The sequence below is a fragment of the Poromitra crassiceps genome, assembly GCF_964638095.1.
Source record: "Poromitra crassiceps genome assembly, chromosome: 12".
NCBI classification, from domain to species: domain Eukaryota; kingdom Metazoa; phylum Chordata; class Actinopteri; order Beryciformes; family Melamphaidae; genus Poromitra; species Poromitra crassiceps.
Window position 1 is genome coordinate 30,588,430 of NC_139632.1, and position 26,560 is coordinate 30,614,989.

The 26,560-nt window shown below is 43.9% G+C and overlaps 2 protein-coding genes across 2 annotated transcripts in view; one reads left to right on the forward strand and one right to left on the reverse strand.

The window, feature by feature from the left end:
• Positions 1-477: 477 nt before the first annotated feature.
• On the reverse strand, positions 478-13,221 carry LOC310786520 (interferon-induced protein 44-like). The gene is made up of 8 exons (XM_083647738.1): positions 13,088-13,221; positions 10,112-10,656; positions 8,585-8,633; positions 6,028-6,223; positions 4,038-4,190; positions 3,735-3,906; positions 3,257-3,357; positions 478-1,463 (listed from the first exon to the last, which is right to left on the reverse strand). The coding sequence occupies exons 2-8, from the start codon at positions 10,581-10,583 to the stop codon at positions 1,251-1,253; spliced, it is 1,356 nt and encodes a 451-aa protein (XP_083503864.1). The 5' UTR covers positions 10,584-10,656; positions 13,088-13,221; the 3' UTR covers positions 478-1,250.
• Positions 13,222-14,913: 1,692 nt separating this feature from the next.
• camsap2a (calmodulin regulated spectrin-associated protein family, member 2a) overlaps positions 14,914-26,560 on the forward strand; it is a gene marked incomplete at both ends in the record, with an annotated part of 72,450 nt that continues 60,803 nt past the window's right edge. The window contains 2 exons of the mRNA XM_083647492.1: positions 14,914-15,052; positions 20,660-20,907. Of these exons, the coding sequence (XP_083503618.1) occupies positions 14,914-15,052; positions 20,660-20,907 (387 nt within the window). The remainder of the gene's footprint in view (positions 15,053-20,659; positions 20,908-26,560) is intronic.

Here is a 26,560-nt window from a genome sequence, read left to right on the forward strand (position 1 = left end):
AACTGTGTTTTTATGCAAATAACCACTATAGATGACAATAACAAAGGAAAATAATAACATTTAGAATTTTGGATTGCTTACACTGACTTAAAGGCGCTTGACATTCTTTTTTGGGATGGTTCCGGGGCGGGGATGTCATTCTGCTCCTGCTGTTGTTTTGGTAAAAGTAATGCAAAAGTAGTGTAATAAGTAACGAGTTACTCTACACAGAAAGTAATATTGTAAAGTAACTTATTACTTTAAAATGAAAGTAACTAGTAATATGTAGTATATTACATTTTGAAAGTAACTTGCCCAACACTGGTAACTAGCCCATTTAAATTTCAATAATTCTAATTGAGTTACTAAATTTGAAAAAGTAACAATTTAGATTACTAGTTACTGCAAAAAACAGTTTAATTATATTAACTAGTTACTTAGTAACTGCTCCCAACACTGATATTACACATCCAATTTCCCAAAATTTACATCCAAAGCTGAACAGGAAGAGCCTTTATTGCCATTGACAGAACAGAACTTTAAGAACAAGTTGAAGGTAGGCAATACAACGTCAATGATTTGAGTCAGTTTGCATAAAAGCTTTTAGGAATATCTTTCTATATAAAACCTAAATATAATAAGTAAAAATGAATTATCCTATGAAAGGTATTTGGCAGCTTAAATTACACATGACAGGATACAAAATAATCCACGTCCCACTGCCAAGTTTCTTTTCCAAACAAGCTGTCATGCTGCAGTAAATAATGGTGGATCCTCATAGCAATCTGGGAACCCAGAGTCTATCAGTCTGACGACGAATAAGTCTCTGGGGCAGATAGTTGATATTTCGGGGTTTCCGGTGTAGAGCGGACATCCGCACCAAGACTTCGTTGTTTACAGTCTGACGACGTCTCATATCAGTTATCTGTTTATAGAGATTTAGCCAAAATGCCGTCGGAGCTAAAACAGCTACAAGTGATCAAGTCCAAGTCCATCCTCGCGTCAATCGGACTGTAAACAATGACCGTGGCACACGGAAGCAGAGGTCTTGGCGCAGACATCCACTCTACACCAAAATATCAGCCATCTGTCCCAGTCTTATTAGTCATCAGACTGATTGTCCTAATAGTAAGTGATAATGTAACAAATGTAGCATAATGTAATAACTTCTGAAATTATAATAAAATCCACCATTAACTTAACTTAACTTAAATAGCAGCAACAACATCTGGCTTTAGAACATTTTTGCTTCTGAGGGTTGTTATCAGTTGCTATAAGTATCCCTCTCCCTCTTCTTTTGTCTCCAGGTTGCTGAATCGGTCACTGAGGTCATCGAAGTAGTTGTCGACGAAGCGCAGCATCTGGTTGACAGCGGTGAGCAGCAGGATGTCACAGTTCAGGTTCAACTCCAGCTCCTCACAGTAGTTCTTCACCGGAACAACGCAGGACAGAGGCACTCCGAGATGAGCGCTCACCTCCTGCCCCTGCAACACAAAACCACAACACCACCGCCGGGACATGGAGGTTAGGGCAGTTTATGTTCAGGCTGAGATCAAACATGCAGGTGGTTTTCTTTGGTTTAACCACAGTGGAAACGTTTACTTTGTTGTAGTTTTGCAGAGTTTTGGTAAGTTGTCATCCCGTCAAGTTAGAGGGCGCGGGGGTCTTCCATGAGTATTCCAGCCCAGGACTCAAGTACTAACACATACAAAATAGGTAGGTTATCATACATAAAGTAGGCTATAAGGATTAATTTGAGCTGCTCTCCTATAGCCTACCAGTCATCTATCAAGCAGTTTAACGTTATTTTCAACAGAGCTAAAGTTAGGGATCCCCCCATTAACAGGGTGGAATTAGCTCTGCCAAGGAGGTTATGTTTTTGGTGCCGTTTGTCTTTTAGCAGGATTATGGAAAAACTACTGGGCCGATTTTCATGAAACTTGGTGGAAGGGTGTAGCATGGGCCAATGAAGAAGCCATTCAATGTTGGCGCCGATCCGATCGGCTTTGGGTCAAGGAAGGGGAGCGATCAGGGGGCATGGTGGTGCAGTGGTAAGTGCTGTCGCCTCACAGCTAGAAGGTCCTCCTGGGTTCAATTCCCTCCTGGGACGCTGTGAGCGCTGAAGGAATGCGTGGCGTCCGCATGTCCTCAAGTGCCCGCCGCCCAGGTGGGGTCGTCAAAAGGGCCTTTCTGTGTGGAGTTTGCATGTTCTCCCCATGCCCCCTGGGGGTTTCCTTCATATAGGAACCCCTTCACCAAAACATGCAATATCCTGGTCGCTGATGTGGTGCCTCCTCTGGTCGTTAGGGGTGCCTGTTCGGAGGGAGGGGAACTCGTTGGAATAGCGTGATCCTCCCACATGCTATGTCCTACCGGTGAAGCTTCCCGTCAGGTGAAAAGAAGCGGCTGGCTACTGCCCATGTCTCGGAGGAAGCATGGAGCCAGTTTTGGCTCTCCCCTGATTGGCAGAGCGTGGAGCAGCAACCAGGATAAATAAATTAAAATTAGCACTAATGGGAGATAAAAATGGGATAAAAAAATCGGGGAAAAAAGGAAGGGGAGTGAGGCTAGGGAATAGGGGTCATAGCTAGGGATAGGAAGGTTGTAGAGAGTCGGGGTTCTAGGGGTGGGTAGGGGAAGTGGCTAGGTATACATGAGTGGTGGTAGGGGCCATGGTCAGGAAAGGGGGCGGGGCTAGGGACAACAGGCCATAGCTAGGGATGGGCACTCGTCTTGACAAGTCGTACTATAGGGAGTCGGGGTGGGTAGGGGGAGTTAGTGCAGTTAGTGCCGTTTTCTGCCATTAACGGTTATTGAACGGAGGACTTTACACCTAGTAGTAGGTAGGTCTAAGTTTTCAGTTGTAACTTGAGTCTACATTGGAACTATTTCAGTTGGTGCAACCGTTAAATTTGTTGTAATATGTAAAAATAGCCTATGTTTTGAACTTAAGTTGAACTGATGCAACTGGCTGCTGAATAATACATTCGAACAGAGCAAAAACCTTGGCGTGGGCGGGGCCTAGAACCTCTCACTATAGTTTTAAAAGGCAGCACCTGGCTTGCTTCAGTAGAACACATTTTGAGTCATAATATCACAAACCTGAAACTGAAATTGTCAAATTGGGATGAGAGCCATACAAGGCATACTTCAGACACTCCAGTATGGCTAGTATTTAGTACATGTACATGTACTGTATATGTAAATGCTAGTATTTAGGGAGAATGTCTACTTTTTCAGAATAAAATCGTGAATGTGAATTTGAAGTAGATCTCACCATCTCCCTAATGTACTGGCTCTTATAAATGTTGCTCAGGTCCTCTGCTACGAGAGGGCAGGCTTCATCCACTTTAGTCAGCAGGACCAGCTGGGGAATCCCTGGAAAACAACACCAACACCACAAACAGTTCATTTCCAAAATGCAAAAAAAAAATGCATTAAATACCTGAACATTATTTCTCATCTTGAAAATGCAGTGTATCTAGTTTGTAGAATTATTACATGTACCATGTCAACAAGGACTTAAGTTAGCTACTCTGCTTTGTTTATACAGTACCATCATCACAAACATCATTTGTTTTCTGTTGCAGACATGTGCACACACTGTGCATGTACTGACAACATACAGACTTATTCTGCTATTTTGTAAGAATATATGAATATATGTATTTTGTAAATATTTTTTAAAATAATGTTTAAACTGTGGACTGTGGTCCTTTGGTGTGACTGACTGACTGACTGACTGACTGACTGACCCATTAAGTTGACCTTCCTGCGGACAGCAGACAGCTTCTCCTCCAGCTTAGCGGGCATGATGGAGACCTTGCAGGCGTCAATGACGTAGACCACACAGTGGATCTTGTCCTTAAGCTTTGGAGACTTGCGATAGCCTTGGGACTCCACTTGCAGAGGGGCAGTAGGGTTGAACTGAGCCATACACATGAAAGACAAAGACAATTTATTTTAAAGAAACAAACAAGACAATTCCCACGAGAATGTTAATAAGTACACTGAAAGCAAGGAAAAGCTTCAATAGAGAATATCAGAGGAATCTCTACCTGATAACTGTCTGGAATGTGACCTTTCAGGATGCTGCAGATGTCATCCACATCAAGCCCCGCCCCTGTGCTGTCCTCCAATCCCATGGAGTCACATAAGATGATTGGCAGAGGTTTTCCTTCTCGTCCAGCTTTCACAGAGTAGGTGCGAAACTGTGGGGTGCAAAGTGGTGAAGTTGATCAATGGCAGAGTGCTGTATAAAAGATTAAAATATATAAATGATATAGCTGCAAGCTGCAATTGAGGGGTCCATGCACAATCTGAAAAGAGACAGATTGACAAAACATTACACAAAGTTGAACGACACACAAAGAAAAAGAAAAGAAATAGACAGTTGTGGTAGAGCTGAAAATTTCCCATTTCTCCGTATTAATTCAGTTATCCACGCCCAGTTTCATTCATACGTCTTCCTATCCAATCACAGTTATCCACGCTCTCCCACACTATCAATAGCCAATCAGTCCAAGCCATCTCCTTCCCTCGCTTTGCCGCTGAACCAATCATCTAAATCGGTTGACAGTATTTCTTTTCAAGCGCTTGTATTTTATTATGTGGTTGACTACTCACAGATATGTTGTCACTCTGCAGTTGCTGTCATTCCTGTGTACCAGTTGTTTTGCCCCACCTCCTCCCCTGCCACCACCAACGTCAGTAGGACCAGCTGGGGTCTCTCCAGAGGGATTTCTATTCTACGCAATCCTGACACCCTCAGTAGGAGCGTCATTATGGAGCCATACGCCAAAACTTAATCTTGTTTCATTGTATCATTGAAGTTGATTTTGAACCTTCATACTAGTCTCTCATGATTGAAACACATTCACACCTGGAAGCTGACCAGTACAGCCACAGTCTGATCTGCTGGCCACTGAGCAGCTCCACTGGAGCAGCTGGGGTTAAGGGCCTCAAGGGCACCTCAGTGGTGGTAATAAGGGAGTAGCAAGCGCTGCCTTTTAGGGGAAAGCCACCTTCTTACGCCTCGTGCACATCTACAATGGCAAAATCGCTTTTCCGCTGTGTCGCAGCGTTTTGTGGGCGTGGAAACCAGCTTCCAGCTTGGAGCTGTAGAAACGTTTTCAGGTAGATGTACACAGAAGGGTGGGGGGAGGAAATGTGTAGGAAGAGCTGTCATTGGGTAGCTTAACGAAAGGTCCCGCCCTAGTCCCGCCCCGCGAGCGTGAAGCCGCTCAGAGACAAGCCGCCTCTAGTCTGTGACAGCGAAACGCTGGGCGGTTCCTGCGGCAGGGGGCGCGAGGTTGAAATGGACCAATCAGACGCAGAAATAGAGCAAGACAGCCTATCAAGATGCAGCGTCAAAGAGGCTTTCACAGGAGGCATGCCGCCGAGCGTTTCATGGTGTGCACGAGCCGTTAGGGGCCATTCAGACCAAAAGCATTTTTGGAGCTGCCAGCGTCTTTCAGCAATTCATTCTCTATGTAAGGACGCGCTAGACGTGCTCCTCTTTTAATGAACCCACCTGCCGTTTCAGCGCTGGTGGCGTCTTTTGTTTTTGGAGGAGCACTGTGGGTGTTTTAAAGCTGAAAAATGTTGAACATTAAAGGAAAAGCGCGCTGGTCTTGTTTTCCACTCCTCCAAGGTAGGAGGTACCTTCTCTCCTCCCGAGGAATTCTCAACCTCCGCTGCTGCCAGAATTGGCAATAATCTGGCTTTCGTGTTGACAGTGAACAATATCAAACAGACAAAACCAGCTGGCTACCGTCCTTGTGGTCGTTGTGTTCTGATCTGTACTGCACGCGACTACAGGGGAAAACAAACGGAGCACAAAAAAAACGCTCCGTGCGCTGTGTTTTGTGCACAATGGAAGCACTCTCAACATGATTTTCATAGCATTCTGACTGAAAAAAACGCTTTTGGTGTGAATGTCCCCTTAATATGGTTGCTCTGGGATTTGCGGTGTCTGAGCTGCACATACTTTTAGCGGAGATGAAGAAGAAGAATCTCCTCAAATGTAAATAAGAAGCAGGAACTGACCTGAGTGGTGAGGCTGGCCCCAGAGCTGCCGGCGATGGCCTGGCTGGTGACATGGCCTCTGAACACAGAGTTGATGGAGTTGAAGAAGCTGGACTTCCCAGCTCCCACCGGTCCAATGAGCAGAACCCGAGCCTGGGACACAGAACTGACTGGGGGCTTGTACAGTTTAATACTGTCCATCAGCGCCTTCCTCCTCCTGTTAGAATAAGAGCAGATACATAAACGTTTTAGGTTTGGCGTAAATATAGACTTCTGTTATACATATCCAGCTGGTTTTCATTTAAACCATCTAATAAGGGGCTGATGTACACCTGGGATGCCAGGTGAATGCAATTAATTAGCCAGTAGGATTAAAAAAAGAATCTGCGTTTTAGGGATTAGGATTGAGCCAGTGATATACAGAGCGTTCGATAAAGGTACTGCGTCATTTAATTTCTGAAGAGAAAACTGCAGTTGTCATCTTTCAATCTATGTATAGTAGATTACATAGGCTACATACAGCTATTTCACACTACATGTATAATAGACACACAATAATTTCATTATAATCTAAACTAAGATACTGTAGGCTTGGCTTTCAGGTGATGTAATCCATCTGGCGGCCATATTGGAAGTCCACAAATCTTGTCAACAGTGACTGTGAAAAGCTGATTCTGTTTTGAAATGGGCAGCTGGCGCCTCAGTCTGAGCAGAATTTAGACATGGTTAAGGTCTGTGCTGTTTTGGGGAATTGATGATTTCATCACTGATCATCTGCTTATTAACTCATTGAGTGCCAATGACGACAATCGTCGTCAATTGCTTTAGTGACGTAGAATGCCAATGACGACGATTGTCGTCAATTGCGTTTTTTGACGGTGGGACGTGGATCAAAGCCTAATATATATCCTGTAAAATTTTGGGGCATGTTGAATGTGTATAACCTATTTTACCGACCCATTAGGTGGCGACAGTGCTCTCCAGATTAGAGGAAGGTCCGAAGGTCCGAAAACATCTATATGCAGCCAGAGCCATATAGATGGCTCTGACTTGCAGCTGATGTTGGCTGCGAACAGCAGTCAATCCGCGCACACAACTGAGCCCCTCTGCCTCTGTCTGTCTGTCTACATAGTTTCTTCACACGATTAGCCGCCAGAAAGGCATCACCCGACGCCGAAGGGCCAAACCTTTCCCTGCAGTCCGGTTTGGCATTTCCTTGTCGCGCTGGGAGCTGGCACAAAAAAACTGAGCGCTCCGAAAATAGACTGGGTGCGTGTTAGGCTGTGTGTTAGTGTGGGGAGGAGTTTGCAGCTGAGGGGGGGAGAGGGGGGTGGGGCACGCCAGCTTCTAATTTGAAAAGTGTCTTTTTGCTCAAAACAGCCTATCTTCTCCGGCTCATAACTAAAGAACGGAAAATGGGATCAATAAACTTTTTTTTGCAGATGATAGAAGAGAGTCTCATCGTCATCTCATTCGTCTTTTGTAACAAAACCACTTCCACACTACTGAAGTTACTCCTGTTACGCAGCATAAGGGTGTGACATCATTACGTCAACAAGTCGTAACATTGCCGTTATCACAATATGAAGTTTTGACGAGATGAATAGTACTAACCTGACGCTGCCAGATGGACGGTATAGCTCCACATAGGTTTCACTAAACCAGTCGATCTGGGAATGAAGTCACCAGACCCGCTGATGGAGGCGGGCACTTTTTCCAAGCTACTTGGGAGGTGATTGGATGACCCATCTGTCTATCACCGCTGGTGGGTGTTAACTTCAACCAATCAGATCGCCGTAGGTGCCTGTGGATGATCTCCGTGATATTCATTGATTGAGTCCTCACGGTCGTAAAGTCACCTTCGAAGCATTTAGTTAGATTATAACGAACTAGTTGTGTGGCTTAGCCTTCCCAAATGTTGAGGGTCGTTTTTTAGAATTTAATACATAGAATTGGGAACGTTACATTCAATTTCATTCAGACTGCCTGTCACTTCCGCGGCGGCAGCCATGTTGACGAGTGAAAAGAACTACAAAGACCATGTACCCACTACTTGCCCAGATGAGCCAGAGCCCGCCTACGGCCGCCGCTGATTCGTCGAGCCGGCATGGCTCGACCAGAGCCGTATAATAGAAAAGTTCCGACATCTCCATTCACTCCAATGGACCAGTTTTTTTCCAGGAAGTAGAAAGTGGAACTCTTGAGTAAAAAAAGCAGCACTGTCGAGTTGCAACAAAATAGACAGTGTTGTACTTTGAAAGGGTTTTTCATCCCTTGAAATGAATCAAATTGTACATTATCGGCTTTATTTTCGCATGCAAAAGTAGCGCGAGACCCATTCCTGGCTGTTCATTGGCTAATGAGTCTCGCATTTTGGTCCTCCGCTGACGCCACTCTCTTACTAGAGGACACTAGGCTCGACCAATCATCTTAACTGCCTGTGCGGGTCCAGACCGTCACGGAGAACCAAATGAAATGTGAGTTCACGTGACGGGCGGTTTACCAGGCTAGAATAGTACCAGTATTACCATGAACTATACGATACGGCACACCCCTAGGCTAGAATAGAACATCTTACTCAGATTCCCAGACTATGGTCCTCCATGGCTTCTCCAGGTCCTTTCTTTCTGTTGAAGAATAAAAACAACTTTCACAATCATAGATTTTTGACCCAATGTGTCAAAAATATCATCATCCATCTATAAAAGGCTACTTGTGAGGGGTTTATATGGCATATTCATTAAAAAAAAACATTTTATAATATTAATGAATCAGCAATCAGCATTTCTAACAATTACCGTATATTCAATAACAAATATGAAACATTGATTTCCTTATGGTGCATGAACAAGAAATGTAACAGAATACCGAAATGACTTAAACTAGTTTTTTGCATTTCAATAATGGTCCCTACAAAAACGGGGGAAACCCCTCCCCAAAAACACATACTAGTGTTGTAGTACTCGAGACCGGTCTTGGTCTCGAGACCGGTCTCAAGACAACATTGCCCTCCCGGTCTCCCGGTATTGCCGTCGAAACATGTCAGGTAGGAATGAAAACCTGTGTCTGATATAGAAGAAAATCTAACGATCTAAGTAAAGTATAGACACTATATAGAACCTTTTTGGATTACTTCGTCTTGACTCGGTCAATTTATAAATTTTCTATTTTTATTTTACTGTGATTGGGTGTAAAAATCCCACCTTGATTCTGAGCCAGGAAAAACGCTGTTTTCCATTGTGTGAAATTATTTTCTACGGCAAACCAACATGTTTACATTTCAAATATATATATATTTTTTAAACATAACCACTATAGACTAATGCTTCTGTTAATTAACAGCATACTCCCACATACAGATCATATATTGTATCATCATACATGTTATTATATAGTGTATAATTGACCAATCAGTGGCTGACAGTTTGGGGGAGTCATCATTTAACAGCAGTAAGGTGTTTTTCTACACTTCTTTTTGCCCACTGTGTTGAGTCTTTCCAAGGTTTGCCTTCTGTCACTGAGTATATTCTCTGTACAGCCAATTGTATTTGACTAAAATTCCTAAATAATGATTTATTTCATTGTTAGCAGAGCAATGGTGTAACTGTAAAGGTTAAGCCATCATTAGAGCCATGGTCTCTCAAAATGGTCTCGCATCGGTCTGGTCTCGGTCTCGCCCCGCCCTGGTCTTGGGCTCCATCTGAATAGTCACCACTCCTAACTCCTTTTCCTACCTTTTCCTTGACCTCGCCGGAAGTAAAACACGCAATGTTTCTCCCCTCCCCATGTAGGCTACATTAACCTCCTCCTACTTGCTAACAAATTAATGTTTCGGTCACCAGTGGCGTATTGACCCCAGAGAAGCTTAATAATGTAGAATACATGGGTCAAAAACAAAACAAAACAAAAAAACACTGCATGTTTTACGTCCGGTGAGGTCAAGGAAAAGATAGGAAAAGGAGTTAGGAGTGACTTGGTCGGTCTTGGTCTCTTGACTCGGTCTTCCCCCCGCAGTCTTGGTCTTGACTCTGTTGTATTTACATTGATATTTGACTAGGTAGGTCTAAGCATCAGAATTCTGTTATTTTTTTTACATTGAACTCACCTTCGACTTGATAGACTTCACACTCAGTTAGCTGGAGGTCCTTGCCATGCATTTCTGCAGGATCGAAGTTGTAATAGTTTCCTGGAGCGCTATAGGCTACTGGTTGGTTTCCATTAACAAGAACAAATGCTTCTCCAAAATAAGGACCACAAGTACCTACCATTTTCACTGCATAAGCAGAACTGGTGACCTGATATTTGAGAACTTTTTCTCCTTTGAAAGTGAAAAGAAATGCCTGATCATCTTGCATGAAGGCTCCAGCCTGGTTAAAAGCTTTACTGGTGTAGCCTCCAAAGACAAAGCCAGAGGGATTATAGCCCACTGACACTGTGGGACCCTTGCCGTCACATTGCTGGTGGAAGGCTGCACCAGTGAAACCATGGATGCTGGCCTTGTATAGCAGCTGCAGCTTGATGCGTCCCAGCTGGGAGCAGAGTGCTCTCTGCTGGTCCTTGGTCAGCCTGGGGTTCATGGTGGAAGTTTGGTCTGCTAAGGTTCAAGGATCCTGACTGTCTGGAGCCTCTGAAGTTCACTCACTGTGGTCACTGAATACAAAGCAAACAGAGTTGCATTTAAGAGAAAGCATTATTTAATCATGTATATTCCAGGTTGCATCACTCAACTCTCAGCAGTGCTGTAACACAATGAGGAAGCACTAAAGCAGCTTCCTCGAGGCAGAAGTGCCTGGGATTTGGACATGGACCTCCCGCTGAAGCGTCCTTGAGCAAGACACTGAAACCCTCCCAGCTGCAGGGCTGCTGTTCTGTAGCTGACCCCACAGAACCTGAATTAATCGAATTATTAATTGAACGGGTGTGCCTATTCAAATCAATGTAACAGGATGATCAGGACATTGTTACCACTGGGCTAGCTTCTGTATAAACCAACACTTCAGTGCCAACTCCCCCTTGCTGTCACTTTTTAACACACTGGGTAGCCCCTTTTCATAAGGTTTTTCAATCTACAGGCCAGGGTAGTCCAATAGATTTCTACAGAACTCCCACAATGTCTGAAATCGATGCCATGAGACTGTAGCCAAAAACAATGTCATGGGCTGGGGAGAGTTGTAGACTAGCACATGCTCCCTCTGATACATGTGGAGTCACCAGCGACCAGCCAGTCAGCCACTTCTTTTCATCTGACAGTGAGGAGCTTCACCAGCAGGATGTAGCATGTGGGAGGATCTCGCTATTCCCTTCAGCTTCCCTCCCCCCTGAACCAGCCACCCTGACCGACCAGAAGAGGCACTACTAGTGCATGCCAGCCAGGGCACATACCCTTAATCCGGCTTCCCACGCACAGACACGGCCAATTGTGCCTATAGATACAGTCGGTCTGTGTGGGAACCGGAAGAAACCGGGACAGTTTCTTCCCGCAGGCCACGAGACTCCTTAACATACACAAATAGTGTAGTAGCTGTACTGTACCGCACTGTAGATGCTACCATTATGTATGTCTAATGTTTAATTGTATGTTTAATTAGGTATATGCTATTTGCACCTGTACGTCAAATACGTCGAATTCAAAATGTTTAAGTACGTCCAAGTATGCACATGACATGTGCACCTATGTGCAGTGAATATGCCACTGTCTCTGACTTGTCTTATCACTCTACTGCCTTATTGCTTGTTGTGTCTTTTGTTGTTTTTGCACTCATATGCCCTGTTATATTTGTACTATGTTGTAAACGGAGTTCACAGCACAAGAATTTCACACGTGATACTTGTACTGTGACTTGTACTGTGACAATAAAAATCTTGAATCTTGAATATTGAACGCCCACAAAATGTAATACGGGTAAACCCCCCCATATATTTCAATGGGCTGACTCACCAAAGGACGATGCTGTGGCTCTACACTACAGGATTGGGGATTCTAGAGCAGGTACATAGATGTCTGTGCAGATGTGCGTTTACTGCAGTGGTTGAATCCCTGATTGTGTCTGCGTGGGCTGGGCTAGCAGCTAAATGCAAACTATGCTGAATGGGGAGAACGGGGGATTTATCCCACCCTGACCACGCCCCCAGCCAGCTAGCCCAGCATCTCTATCACGAGACACAGACTGTCTCTATATGGAGGTAACACAGGGGCTCGAACCTGTGACCCTCGTGTTGTAGACAGGGAATCTACTGTTGCACTAGCCGGACGCCCACTCCTGTGTACTCTCAATTCAGTATTTACAGAACTTCCATTGCATTGGCATCCTGCATTGCTACTGCTGTGAGAAGAGCATTTTTGGAGGGGGCAGTTGTATTTGAATTCATTTTAGATTCTTCCTTTATCCTTTTTCTTTAGTTTTCAGTTGTCTAGTACTTTGTATTAAAAGTTGAAACGTGTAAAGATTTTATTTTGTTAGGCTAGATATTAGGCTGTCCATGTTTATTCTAGTTAGCTTGACACTGTTCAGGAACACCCTCTAACTTTCACTTTCATTTCTCTGCCAATCTGCTGCATCATGCTCTAGCTCTGCACTCGGAATACACTTATTTTAGCTTCACACATCGAGTCACCTGAACTCTGCTGGTCTGTCTCCTCTAAAGACTCTCCTCCATTTGATCAATGATTCAGAACAGGGCTGATAGGAGACTTTTTAATAGTCAATTTAACTTAAAGATAAGATATGATAGGTGCCGTGCCGTGCAGCACTGCGAATTATTTAGTCAAACTACAACAATATAGCTACATTCCTTCTGTCCTTCCTTGTCTGGCTACACACCCACACAACGCACATCATTTTTGTAATCACATAACGTTACCCAGCCGACTCACATGTGGAAATGTAATGTTCAGTTAATATCGATATGCGATCAGAGTGATTGCCTGCTCCTGATGGCTGAAACAATAGCATCAATTTCGATTCCTCGTAAAACTCCGTCAGGAGCTGCAAGTCTCATAAAATTGTTAGGTAGCCTACAGATAGGCTACGTGAAGGTAATTCACCATATTTAAAGTATATGTGAGAGCAGCAATACTTACTTTAAAGAGCAGAAAGTCGAAACCAGTTTGCTGAGGATAACCCATGGACTGTATAAATTAAGGGATAACCTCGCGTCACCACCAGCTGGCTCTTTCCCAAGGAGCTAAAGCAGGGAAACGAAACTGGCACTTTTAACCTCGCGTCACCAGGCTCTTCTCGGCGAGAAAGAGCCTGGCTCCCGCCCACAATTGATTTTGTCACCCTACTGGTTCCGACCTAGAGCCCGCCCTAGACCGGATGGCAGCGTTTCTAGCTCGTCAACTTTCACGTTAACTTGACAATTTGACCCAAGTATCAGAACGGCAAACAACAAAACAAAAGATGGACGTACCGAACGAAGTTTTTGAAGAAGTTATTTTAGAAACATTGCGGATTCACAATCTCACATCTTTTAAGCCAATACAGAAGCTTTGCATCAGACAATTAATCGAGGGAAGAGACGTTCTCGCATGTCTACCAACTGGTTTTGGGAAAAGCTTAGTATTCCAAACCTGGCCGACGGTGTGTCGAGCCATATTGCATGAACGTTTTGTTTTATGTAACGCTAGCTTTGTTTTGATCAGGCTCTAGTTTAGGTAACATCACCGCGTCAAGCTAACGGCAACAAATACGTTGTTAGGCGCATTGCCATCCGGTGTTAATTCTGGTTCCCGGGTTTACGCCATGGTTTACGCCCCCATGACAAAAAGCGGGGTGGAAGGTGCCCAGACCAGAGCCGTATAATAGAAGAGTTCTGACATCTCCATTCACTCCAATGGACCAGTTTTTTTTCCAGGAAGTAGAAAGTGGAACTCTTCAGTAAAAAAAGCAGCACTGTCGAGTTGCATCAAAATAGACAGTGTTGTACTTTGAAAGGGTTTTTCATCCCTTGAAATGAATCAAATTGTACATTATCTGCTTTATTTTAGCATGCAAAAGTAGCGCGAGACCCATTCCTGGCTGTTCATTGGCTAATGATTCTTGCATTTTGGTCCTCCGCTGACGCCACTCTCTTACTAGAGGACACTAGCCCAGACTAATGCACTTTGCCCTCTTTCCATGCTCCGTTCAAGTGCTCCTCGTATGCTCCTACTGCCGAGGTGGTACAAAGTGCTATTTGGGGAAGGCTGGGATAATAATTAACAGGTTTTGTTTTTGCAAGCTGTTAAGAAGATACTCATTACATTGCAACTGTAAAGCAGACCAGGTGATATACGTAATAAGTAAAGTAATAAGTAAAGTAATGTTAACACCGGGCCCCAAATCCTAATTAGGATATCCCCTACAGCACCTGAATGCAGCAGACGTGGCACAGAAATTGGCTGGGTAGTCCGCGCATGCGTAATACAGCCGCAGCAGCGCTTCAACAGTGCTGCAGGAAAACTGCACGAAGGCACCGAGAGTGAACAGAGGAGGCAAGGAAGGAATACAAAAAAAACACACGCTCACAGTCAGACGGACATGGGCATGACAGGAAGAAGCCGTGAGTCTGGTGGATCCAAATAATGGGAATATGTCTGCTCTTCTTGCAGCTGGCGGGAAGGTTTTCCTGTGAAATCCAGGGAATGCTTGACAGCTCTTTGGACGGAGCCCATTTCAACTGGTAGAGAGCAGAATGGACGAAGAAACACCAAGAGCAGCGAGTCATTGTGTCAGCGAGAAGGAACGGGACGAATAGTCGACAATTCAAACACAATTTCTCACTGAATGAATTGTGAATAGGATACAGAGAGGCGCAGCATCCCCACATTCCACAGTGGTTTATTTGTTTGCAGGGGGTTGCTGTGGGATGCGCTGGGTCTCTGTCGCTTCATAGGGTTTCAGAGGACACTTGAGAGAGGGAGATATGGGTGAAGTTCAGGACGTCCGGGATTTGAAGAAGACCTTCGTTGCTCCAGCAGTAAAGCCCTTCGACCACTATGACTTCTCCCGAGCCAAGATCTGTTGCAGCCTCACATGGCTGGTGGCCAAAGCGTATGGGACAGGTAGGTGATGTGCCTGCCTGCATAGTTCAGTGCACAATGCATGCAGAATCATATTTACAAGTTTTATTTTGTAAAATCGTCTAGGCCTATTTATTATTGATATGACAAAAAAACTATAGATATACCATATAAAAAAAGCTCGCAATTATTGAATACCTGAGATAGCCCCCACTACAAGTCCCTATAATAGGGACTTGTAGTGGGGGCTATCTCAGGTATGAATACTACAGGAATGTCATAGAGATTTGGTTCTCAATCTTGAACAGCCTTATTTCCCCATTGCGGAGCATCTACATAATGTCCCAAGGGGATAGATCAAACCAATTTCCTGGTGGTTCTCAGTGATCAATACATGTCTTCCTCCATGTTGGGATGGATGGGAGCCGTTCAGTGTAAACAAGGTGACGGACTGTCCCAGGTGATGTCATCTTCAAAGCACACTGACTGCATCCCTGTCAAGCTTAGAAAAGGGCCAAATCACATGGGGCATTTGTGCCTATAGGGTCCAGGGCTTTATCATGATATTTGCCTTAGTAGCAGTGATGTAGTGGTAAATAAAAAAAAGGTGGATAGGCCTAAGTCACCAACCAGAATATGCAACCTATTTTCAGAAAGGTATTACTGTATTTTGTTTTTCCTGTAAAGGCCTGCTATCTTATTACATCACTTTGACGCTATTCCCTCAGATGTAAACTCTGCATATCATCATAAATAAAATGTCTATGCCAGTCTACTTTAAACAGGTGGGTAAACCACTAAACCCTATTTAGTATGAATACAAATGTTATAACAAGTGTAGTGCTGCCCGCTGTATGTGAAATACCTGGTAGCACTTGAATCAGTCTTTGTTGTATATCATCAGCTCACTGAAATCTCTTCTGGTCTCACTGACTGGATGGATTTGCATGTTTAAAAAGGGGCGTGAAGTCATCTCTATCCACCAGTAGGAATTACAGCAGCTCTCCTGTCCCCATTTAATTAGTCAGGGGGGCCTACAACTGTCTGACACAAACAAAAAGTCACATTTTTCACAGTAGTAGAGAGGAGAAAGCTACTGAAGCTAATTAGAACAGAGACCAACAGAGACATGGAGTGAAGAGGTAATATACCACCATGTAAAATACTGCAACAATAATACTGCTGTGTCACTTGCTTTTTGCCTAATGAGGCTTTTGTAGCGTCCGTTGCTGAAATGTCTAGCGGTGGTGTTTGCTTGCTTGTAGCACCGTTCCCCACAGAGCTGAAAAAGTTAGTTTTGTAAACCAGAAATTAATATTCTGATCATTCTGTTCTTATCAACCCGCTGTGCAGATATATGATGATAATTCTGTGCCATGTGACCGTAAATATATTTATTGCCCTTTAATTAGCTAACATCATTATAGGCTAGGCAACATGCCATGGTAGTTCAGGTGGGGATTCAGTGTTTTTTCTCAGAGACAGGACACATGGCTGTTGACATGTTGGCTTCTGTGGGGATCAAACCTATGACCTTCCAGCTGGATGGTCTCTTAAACTTCTAGGCCCCCTCCACACACACACGCACACACGCACAAACACACATGCACATGTACACACACACATGCACACGCACAAGGCTTCTGCTGTACACATTCGAGCAGATGATGTCACAGAGCAGAGAGGAGGAACTTCTCTGGACTGAAATCTTTAATGTGGAAAAGCTTGTCTGATTGGCACCAGGCCCTACAGCTATAATTAGGGTCTCTCCTGGCCAAAAGAAATAAAAAAAAACACTCACCCACATTCCCTGCAAATGAGTGAAAAATACTTCACCACAATCTTGAATCTGAGCCACTCCCTTCAGGTTGTAGGTTTAGGCAACCATGTAGGCTGAATCAGATATGGCTTACATCCTAGAATACATGTAGATAAAAACAGTCATCCCCCCAAAATGAGCAGCAATTCAGAACTGAGCAAGGAAGCATGTGGTGTGATTGATTTTAATTATTGTGATTTATGTTATTTAATCATTTTTATTCCATAATGACAATACGCGACGCAACAAGAGGATCACCACAGCCACAATAACAAAGTGACATGGCAATGCAAACCCTAAGTTAACATTTGTTACATTCACTTACACTGAAGTAAAATGCCCAGGAGTTCGTAGCTGAGGTTAGGGCTGGTAGGCTATCATTCAAAAAAAATAAGAGAGAAAAAAAGATATGATACCAAATTACCAATAGAGTACATTAAATCCTTCCCCCCCTCCAAGTTTTGTCCATGCTTGATGAGGTCTTGTCTCGTATTCCCAGTTTTTCCTGAGATAATCCTTCTGCATTGTATGCTTTATTTATCAGACGCCACAGGCATGTAGTATAGCCATGCTCTTAAAAATGTTTTAGTGGCATCTTGGCACGCTGAATTGCCAACTCTGTCAAATACACTTCACCACCACAGACAGTATGGGTTGAAGCTGCTGTGTTATTGGGCCAATCACACGTCACATTCAATCCAAGAACGCTTGTGGTGATTGGCTGTTTTCAGAACCATACAAATAGTAGTTTTTCCCCTACGTAGATCCATTTACAAAAAGGATCGAATGCAGGTATCGTTTGACTGGGAAGTTTCGATAGTACTTGGTACTGGGTTATTTCGGTCGATACCTATCGAGTTGCGATACCGATACGCTCAGCTTACTCATGCAAGAGAGATAATTAAGCTTTCAGTGGCTTTTGAAAGTGAGAGTGGGTGCTATAAAATATGCAGCATTTATGTACTTGTGCCTGTCGCAGTCACATTGGCACCATTTTGATCTTCCAGTATCAGGATTTTACCGTTTGTCTGCACACTAGTCTCCCCTCAGAATCACAATCACCAGGTTGACCAAGTCAAATAAATGGCGAGGGAGAATCTGTCTTTTTTTTTTATACTTTATTTTTGTACATTTTCATGAAACAAAGCACAAGTAGAACATACTGGAAAACAAAACAAAAACAAAACAAAACAGACAGTTGGTCACCTTTACATACATATACTTACTAGTGGGGGATTCAACTCAGTTCGTACATGTAAACACAATCCATTTCTCCCAGTACTTAGAATACTTGTCAAGCTGTAAGTTCAAAGAGAAAGTAATTCTCTCCATGCTCTGTATGTTGGGGGAGAATCTGTCTTGATAGCACCGCTACAGACAGATCAACAGACACAGTCACACAGTGAATCCAGTTGTACAATGAATGCACAAATAAATGAGCTATCAGGCTTCAGGTGTGAGCCGCACTGCAACTAACGATTATTTTCATTATCGATTAATCTGTCCATTACTTTCTCCACTAATCGATTAGTCGCTTGGTCTATAAAATGTCACAAAATGGTGAAAAATGTCGATCACTTTTTCCCCAAAGTCCAAGATGACGCCCTCAAATGTCTTCTTTTGTCCTCCTGACCAACACTTTAGTGACTGAAGACTAAAGAAACCAGAAAATATTCACATTTAAGAAGCTGGAACGAGAGATTTTTTTTCTTTTTTCTTCTTAAAAATTAGTCTGAATGATGAATCGATAAAAAAAAAAATTGGCAATTAATCTTCTGCCGATCGACTAATTGATTAATCGACTAATCGTTGCAGCTCTACAGCTGAGGTGGCGATTTGTCTATTCTATTCTATTCTATTCTATTCTATTCTATTCTATTCTATTCTATTCTATTCTATTCTATTCTATTCAGATGATCCCTATTAGTTATTGCCATGGATGGTAATAGACATTCTTCCCAAGGCCAACAAGGAAAATTCAACAATTAAAAACTTGAAATATATAAATAAAGTACAAATACAGATTATGATTATATACTCAGTCTCACCGCTGCATTTAAGTAATGGAGCTTGGTGTGTCTGAGTATTACAGACAGCGTAAGGGTGTGTGCAGACAAAATGACGTGCCACTGCTGTAGGCACAAAGCAGATGATTCCTCACCACTCGTAGAATACATGAGATCCCTCACAGGTCCTCTGTGTATTTTCAATCAGGACTGAATGAAATGGGCTGATTCCAAAAATAGAACTCCAGAGAGAAACCAGGGATGGAGAGTGGAGAGTGGGCCGACCATGTTCCCCTTTACAACAAGCTAGCTGTGCATGGAGAATAGAAGGCACAGTGCTGGGAACCGGATGGAGTGCCGTGCCGAACTTCTGACACACGCACACGCATAGTCATAGCGCCACCTAATGCCAACACAAGAAGTGGTCTTATGGTCCGATCGATTGACTCTGAAGCCAAGTCATTGTGATTACATTTTATCTGAGAAATTAGCTGTTCAACAGATATAATGTTTTGAATTATTTGTGGTGCTTTCAGTGGACTTGCTCGAGGTGATACACACACACACACACACACACACACACACACACACACACACACACACACACACACACACACACACACACACACACACACACACACACAGCCTCTCTCTTTTATGTGAGAGGGGTGTTCCCAGGGAGCCGAAGGCTGCAGCGATACAGACTATGAATCGATCGGGTTCCACTCCTGCTGCAGTTGCTATAGCAACGGCAAGGTCTATCCGCACGTCTCCATGTCGAGGTGCTGCCTTGACACGGTGGTGAGAGATGAATCAGGCTCGCCAAAGTCAGGGAATGACAGAGAATCAACTATCTTCCTCCTCATTCATGAGAAATGGCACAAAGGCAGCATACATTTCTACTCTTTAATACTGTAATTTCGACTGGGTAGTACTAGTTCCTGTCCTCTGATGAATGCATTATTTCTAATGGCCAGCAGGGGCGACTCCACTGTCTTCAAAAAGAAGTCTGATTGTATGGAAGTCAATGGGAAAATGACCCTAGTTCTCACTTGATTGATGACCTCAGTAAACACTTTGCGAATGAGATTATGGTCTCAAATGCCAGTTTCAACTCTTCTTCAATACAGTATGGTGTTCATTTTGTAAATTATTCTCCCATTTAGAGTAAAATAGATGATAAGGCAGACTATGTTTATGGGGCTTGATTGACAGGTCGCCTGTCCAGTAGCATGCGGCTCTGTGGGAAACCACTGGTCTCACGCTAGCTGCTTCTGGCTCCAAATAACCAAGACGGTCAAAAAGCCAAACTCGAGGCTTCAAAATGGGAGTTCACAAACCAATGGGGGACGTCACAGTCTGTTTCTTTTTTTTAATATATATTTTAATTATAATTAATTTAATTAATTTTTATAGAACATACGAACAAGACAAACAGGCTCAGACACAGGTAAAAAACAACAAAAAATACATACTGTACGTCATTGACATTCATCATTACAACTTGGTGCTATCAGCTGCACAAAGTGCTTATGTGCTTGCAAAAGACAATGCGCATGATCCCACGCAAGGGGTCCATGAGACACCAACCCCTAACCTCAGTCACTTCTCATTCCTAACCTTGTCAAAGTAGGCCAAAAACTTGAGCGAGTTGGGAGTCAGGGAACCAGAGTCTCTCCATCTGTCACAGTCTATGTTTCTATCTCATACTTATTTCTTTCCCCTGCACTTCTCTGTTATACTCTAGGGTCATAGTTATATTTTATGCTCTATTGAAGAATACTGGTGCACATATAAAATCATTTTCTCCCCTCCACCATCCAGACAGCATCCCAGCAGACCTGAGGGAGCCCTTCTACACCGACCAGTACGAGCAGGAGCACCTGAAGCCTCCTGTGCGGGGCCTCCTGCTGTCCGCAGAGCTGTACTGCAGGGTGGGCAGCCTCATCCTGACCATGCCTCTGCTAGGCCACGAGGCCGTCATCCAGGCCCTCGCCCAGCGTGGACTCTACGTCACTGACCAGGAGAGACTCGTCACGGAGAGGGACCTGTGCAAGAGGCCTCTCCACATGGTAAGAGACTGGGGGAAGTGTGTGGGCTTGCTGTTAGCAATGTTATATGAATTGTTATACATTTGGGAATATTCCTATATCCATCATCCATCGGTTCAATCCCCCGGACCGGCACGATAAATCTGGGTGGAGAAATTGAAAAAGCAGCACTTTGCCCCTCCCTCATTACCACCACTGAGGTGCCCTTGAGCAAGGCCCCTAACCCCAACCGCTCCAGTGGCCAGTAGATCAGACTGTAATTGTACAGGTCAGCTTCCAGGTGTGAATGTGAATGTGTGAACAAGGTGCTCCTGAAAACGAGAGCATTGCTCTCTGTGAGTCTCCCCCATATAAAGGTAAAAAATATATATTATTAACTCATTGAGTGCCATGGACGAACATGTTCGTCATTTCAAATAGTAACGTAGAGTGCCAAGGACGGACATGTTCGTCAATTGTGTTTTTTGACGGGGGGGTGTCGATCTAAGCCTCTTACATCGCCTCTTACAATATGGTTGCTATTGAATGTGTCTAACCTATTTTACAGAACCCTTAGGTGGCGACAGTGCTCTCCACATAACAGAAAGGCAAGGAAAAAACAAAGAAGAAGTCGTTATGGAAACGGAAATCGCATCGCATCCGTATGCATCGATATGCAGGAAGCATAACGTTACTGCAGCTGTGCCTGCAGCAGCCAATCTGCTCCCACAATTGAGCCGCTCCGTGTCGGTTGCGACAGCACATCGGCATGATCAGCCGTGGAGTTGTTATTATTCTCAACTGGAAGCATGGTTGCCGGTGACAAACACACGCGGAACGCTGTAAAAAAGCTGGATGTCGCGCACCCTTCACTGTGCGCACAGCAAACTCAGCAGAGAGCCACCACAGACAGGAGGAGGAGTGTGCAGTTGAGGCGAGGCGGGGCGGGGTGGGGTGGGGGGGGGGGGGGGGGGGGGGCACGCAGAGCAGCACACAACACCCAGACAGACCCAGGCAGCAGGACAGGATTGACAAACGCAAGCCAGAATATCCGATGCCCACCAGCAGCAAATCAAGACCAGCAAGAAGCTGCAACCAGCAGCGCACGCAGGGGCCAGCGCTGCTGGTTGTAGCTAAAAAATATTATTCTGCCAAACAAAATTCCCTGGCCTTCACTGTTTTATTGAAGGAAATTATTTTTGAGGTGTGACTACATTAGAAAAGATTAGCTTCAGAGTCAGTGATGTGCTTGAAATGTTTAATTTCACAAAAGGCCCATTATCTCAGCTTCTAGAAAAAAATTGCTGTTTTTGGATGAATCAAGCTATCTTCTCCGGCTCATAACTAAAGAACGGAAATTGGGATCAATAAACTTTTTTTTGCAGATGATAGAATAGAGTCTCATCGTTCTTTGTGCGTGTTCAGTGTTTACATAGTAATATCACACAATATTCTGTGGGCCTCGAGAAATCACTGAAAACGCTCTGAAACTCTGGCACTGGGAGCGTCCGTTCTCCAAAAGTGGCTGGCACTCAATGAGTTAATAATAATAATAATAATAATAATAAATTAAATTAACTCGCTCTCTCCGCCTCAGTCGGTCAAGTTCCTGGCCCAACACCTGTCACTCATCTTGATGAGTTGAGTCTACCTTGAAATGGCATCTAGTTTAAGTTCAGGTTAATTGATTTGCATTTATCTCAAGCATGTCTGAAAGGACTTCACAGAGAATGAGCCCAACTGGATCTAACTCATCAACAATCAATTGTAGAAAATCATAGAGTGATGTAAGACAAACACAAGGAGGAGTCTCCATGGTTGTGGGAGAAGCAGACACAGCAACACCTTTATAGCCACAACCCAGTCCCCCAAAGCCAATGCTATATGGCCCAAAACATCACAAACGTTATTGAAATGACAATTCCAGGCTAACTTGGGGATTTAGGCATGAACACACATCAAACATGTTGTAGCTTTAAAGGTGAGGTGCTACGCCTTGGAATGTACTGAATATAATGAAAGACTTTTGACGAAGGCAACCTGATTTGTAGGCCAGGGAGATTGTTATTTTGGCAGACTTATCAGTCTCAAAAACCCTGCAACCTCTTGTGATTTGGCCATTGCTGTAGTCAAACTTACAATTTCTATTGTTTTGATTGTTATCGCCATCTTCATTTAGGCTTTTGTTTTGGCAAATAAACACACCGTTTTTGGCGCCCCCTACCCAGGGTTTTTCTACACCCTTCTGATTCACTCAGTCCTGCTGGCTTCGGCTGACCACTAGGCAGAAGGCAGTGTTGTCCTCCGTCTCTCCAGCTGTCATTAATCATCATCAGTGAGACAAAGTCCCATAGTGTCGGCTTCTTCTTAATATTGGCAAGAACCTGGACGGTCGGGTTCCTGAGAATGGACCCTTTTCACGGGGGCCATTTTGTGTCGAAAAGGCAGGATAAACACAGGTGCAAGCAAAACACTAATGAGGGTTTCCAACTTCCAATCATGGAAGATGGAAACCCTCATTAGTGTTTTGCTTGCACCTGTGTTTATCCTGCCTTTTCGACACAAAATGGCCCCCGTGAGAAGGGTCTATTGCTGGACACACCATTTAATTTTAGGACTGTCTCTCATGGGCGGAGTGGGAAGCATGGTGTGACATCACCACCAGCCACCGGCCAAATGATCACTTAATTATCTCTTCAGCAGCCACCAGCCGCGGGGTGAGACTGATCAGCCTCGTCCACTCTACCAGCCACTTTGGCCACCAACCATCATCCAGAAGTGCCTTTGTATTCTGACAATAGAACTGGCTGCTCATATAATCAGAAGCCAGTTAATGTGGGGATTCACCAGCCACTGTGGCATGTAGACAAAACACAGTTAACGGTTTTGTGAGCATGGGGTTATTTATGATGTCATAACTCAGTGTATTCCCAAGAGTGGTCGTGGAATTTGAACCCGGTCCTTCTGTCATCATCATCTTTGATGTTGTTTTGCTTTACAGCCTCTACAGACTTTCCTCTTTCCTCCGTCCCTGAGGCCTGTTTCACGCTCATCATGCTCTCTTCTCTTCTGTTCTCTGTCTGTCTGTCTTCTCACATGTTTTGGAGAGGCAGGTTTACTAGGAGCACAGTTGCAGGAAGAGGAGGGGTTACAGGTTTACTAGGAGCACAGTTGCAGGAAGAGGAGGGGTTACAGGTTTACTAGGAGCACAGTTGCAGGAAGAGGAGGGGTTACAGGTTTACTAGGAGCACAGTTGCAGGAAGAGGAGGGGTTACAGGTTTACTAGGAGCACAGTTGCAGGAAGAGGAGGGGTTACACACTTTCACATACTCACACTCTTGTACACCACAAATAGAGCTCAACAGCGACCGCCTACTTTTTCTCAGCTCCCGTTCCATCAGAGAACTCCCCATTCATTTTCTCCATAGATGTTTCCAAACATCCTTCTATAAAGATTTTAAAAGCCTGGAACCAAGCCAACCAGCCACCTACTGAATCGTGAGTGACCATAAAACATTTCACTTGGAGCAAAAACAAAAAGCTGCAAAAACATTTTGCGAAATGCTTTTGACGATATTAATATGAATTGTAACAATGCGATTTGACACACCCCTACCACAAGTACAATGGCATTGGCTTGCTAGAATCTAAACAATTTACAAATGTTGCAAATTGCAAAATGCTAAAAAAAATAAAAAAGATGTAAATTAAATCAATGTACAGCATGTGGAATCGTGATGGTCAAGCCTTTTCATTTGTGATTACTACTGCAGAATAAAATGTAGCTGATATTGCAGTAAATCTTTCTGCCCCCCCCCCCCCCCATACTATTACGTATTGTCACATTTTTATATTGTGATATGAATTTTGATATACTGTATTGTGCCACCGCTGAGTATTACTCATTGACTTCACCCATGCGAGCCTGTATGGAGATTCAAACTGGTTCTTGTGATGAGCTCACTCTTCAGGCCTTGGGGCTGTGGCTGCTAGGGGTGGGCGATACTGCAGAATTTGGTGTCGATCCGATACCAAGTAATACTGGTCCAGAATTGCCGATATCGATACCGATACTTTTTATTATTAAATATGGCTTATGAAATTTCATGTAGGGGAGAGCAGTGTGTCATTATTTATGAGGTTTATCAATAGGTTTATCAATTTATCAACCACTATAAATTATGACCGATACAGTTTGAAAATGTAACATTAACCAATGCTGAAGATCCTTAATATTAATTTAACTATTATATACCTGGATATTATTTTCCTCTGTGAAAAGACTGCCCGTGGAGTCTATCTCTGTGTTGAGGGGGGGGGGTGTCTGTCTGATATTTCCCTCCTCCTCCTCCCTTCTTTTCTGCAGGTCAGAGCTCTCTTTCTTGTTTCTCAGATGCTTAAACAAGTTGGTAGTAGGCTAGTGGTCCCACAGTAGTGGACAGCCTGCATGCGGCTACGTCACACTTCACAACAGTCATTTACTGATGTAAAATAACTCCCAACGATCTGCTCCTGTTCCTTTGAGCCGTGATCAGATCACAGAATGGCATGTGTGTTTTTGTATGCGATTGTGCGCGTCGGATTTCAATCCCACTCTGTGCTCTGCTGCTTGCCTTCCTTTACAAGACCCGCCCTGCATATCGTTCAAGCACTATTATTGGCCCAGGCACGTATACTCGTTGTTTCAGTGCACATGTGATGACACGACAACAGCAAATCCGAGGCGGAGAAGCCCTGCATGAATGCACGCACAAAAGCTGTGTTCAGTATCGATATTTTGATGTCAGGATCGATCTTCAAAACGAGACTCAGGTATCGGGAGTATCGATATTTTGGGATCGATCCGCCCACCCCTAGTGGCTGCCCCGTGGCTTTCTGTCATCTCTCTCCATCTTCTAGCTCGTCTGTGTTGGAGCTCTGCTCAGTACAGACAGGACATGTCTCTCTCAGTCTCAATAGGAGGCTTTTATTGCTTGAGTGAACTACAATTGAGAAATGATTAGCACACAGTGTGCCGCTATGCCTGCAGTCTGTTTGAAGAGTCTGGCTGCTTTTCATTTCTTGATTATGCTAATTTAACCATTATTTAAGTTTTAGGATTTACACTTCATACTAGTAAAACGTCATTTTATATGAAGTGGAATTTGATGCTATTTGTTTTTATGTAAGCATTTCTGTTTGTTGTTTTTCAATGCATACGAGTCCGCTTTTTTGATACTAAAGCCAGGCCATACAGGCAAATACAATTTAGGAAATGTTTTATTTATATAGCACATTTCCTACACAGGGAAACTCAATGTGCTTCACACAAAAGCATGGGTAAACAAGGAAAACAGTACAATTGGTACAAATACATGCATATAATGTATAATATAGCATTCCTTTCTTCCATCCATCTTCCATTCCTCTCCCCCGTTCCTCTCTTCCTCCCACCCAGCAGCTATAGGCTGTTGACTAGGACCGGCCGTAGGTCCCACATCACTGCCATTTGAGCCTCACTGCATTGGCTGCCAGTGAAGTTCAGGATCGATTAGAGGATTATTTTAATCACTGATAAGGCACTACACGGTTTAGCTTCTGTTTACATTTCCACACTACTAAGCCCTTTCACCAGTGGCTCTCAAAGTGGGGTCCGGGCAGGGACCCCCAGGGGTCCTTGGGGGGGTTCCAGGGAGTCCCCAGCAAAAGGTAAAAA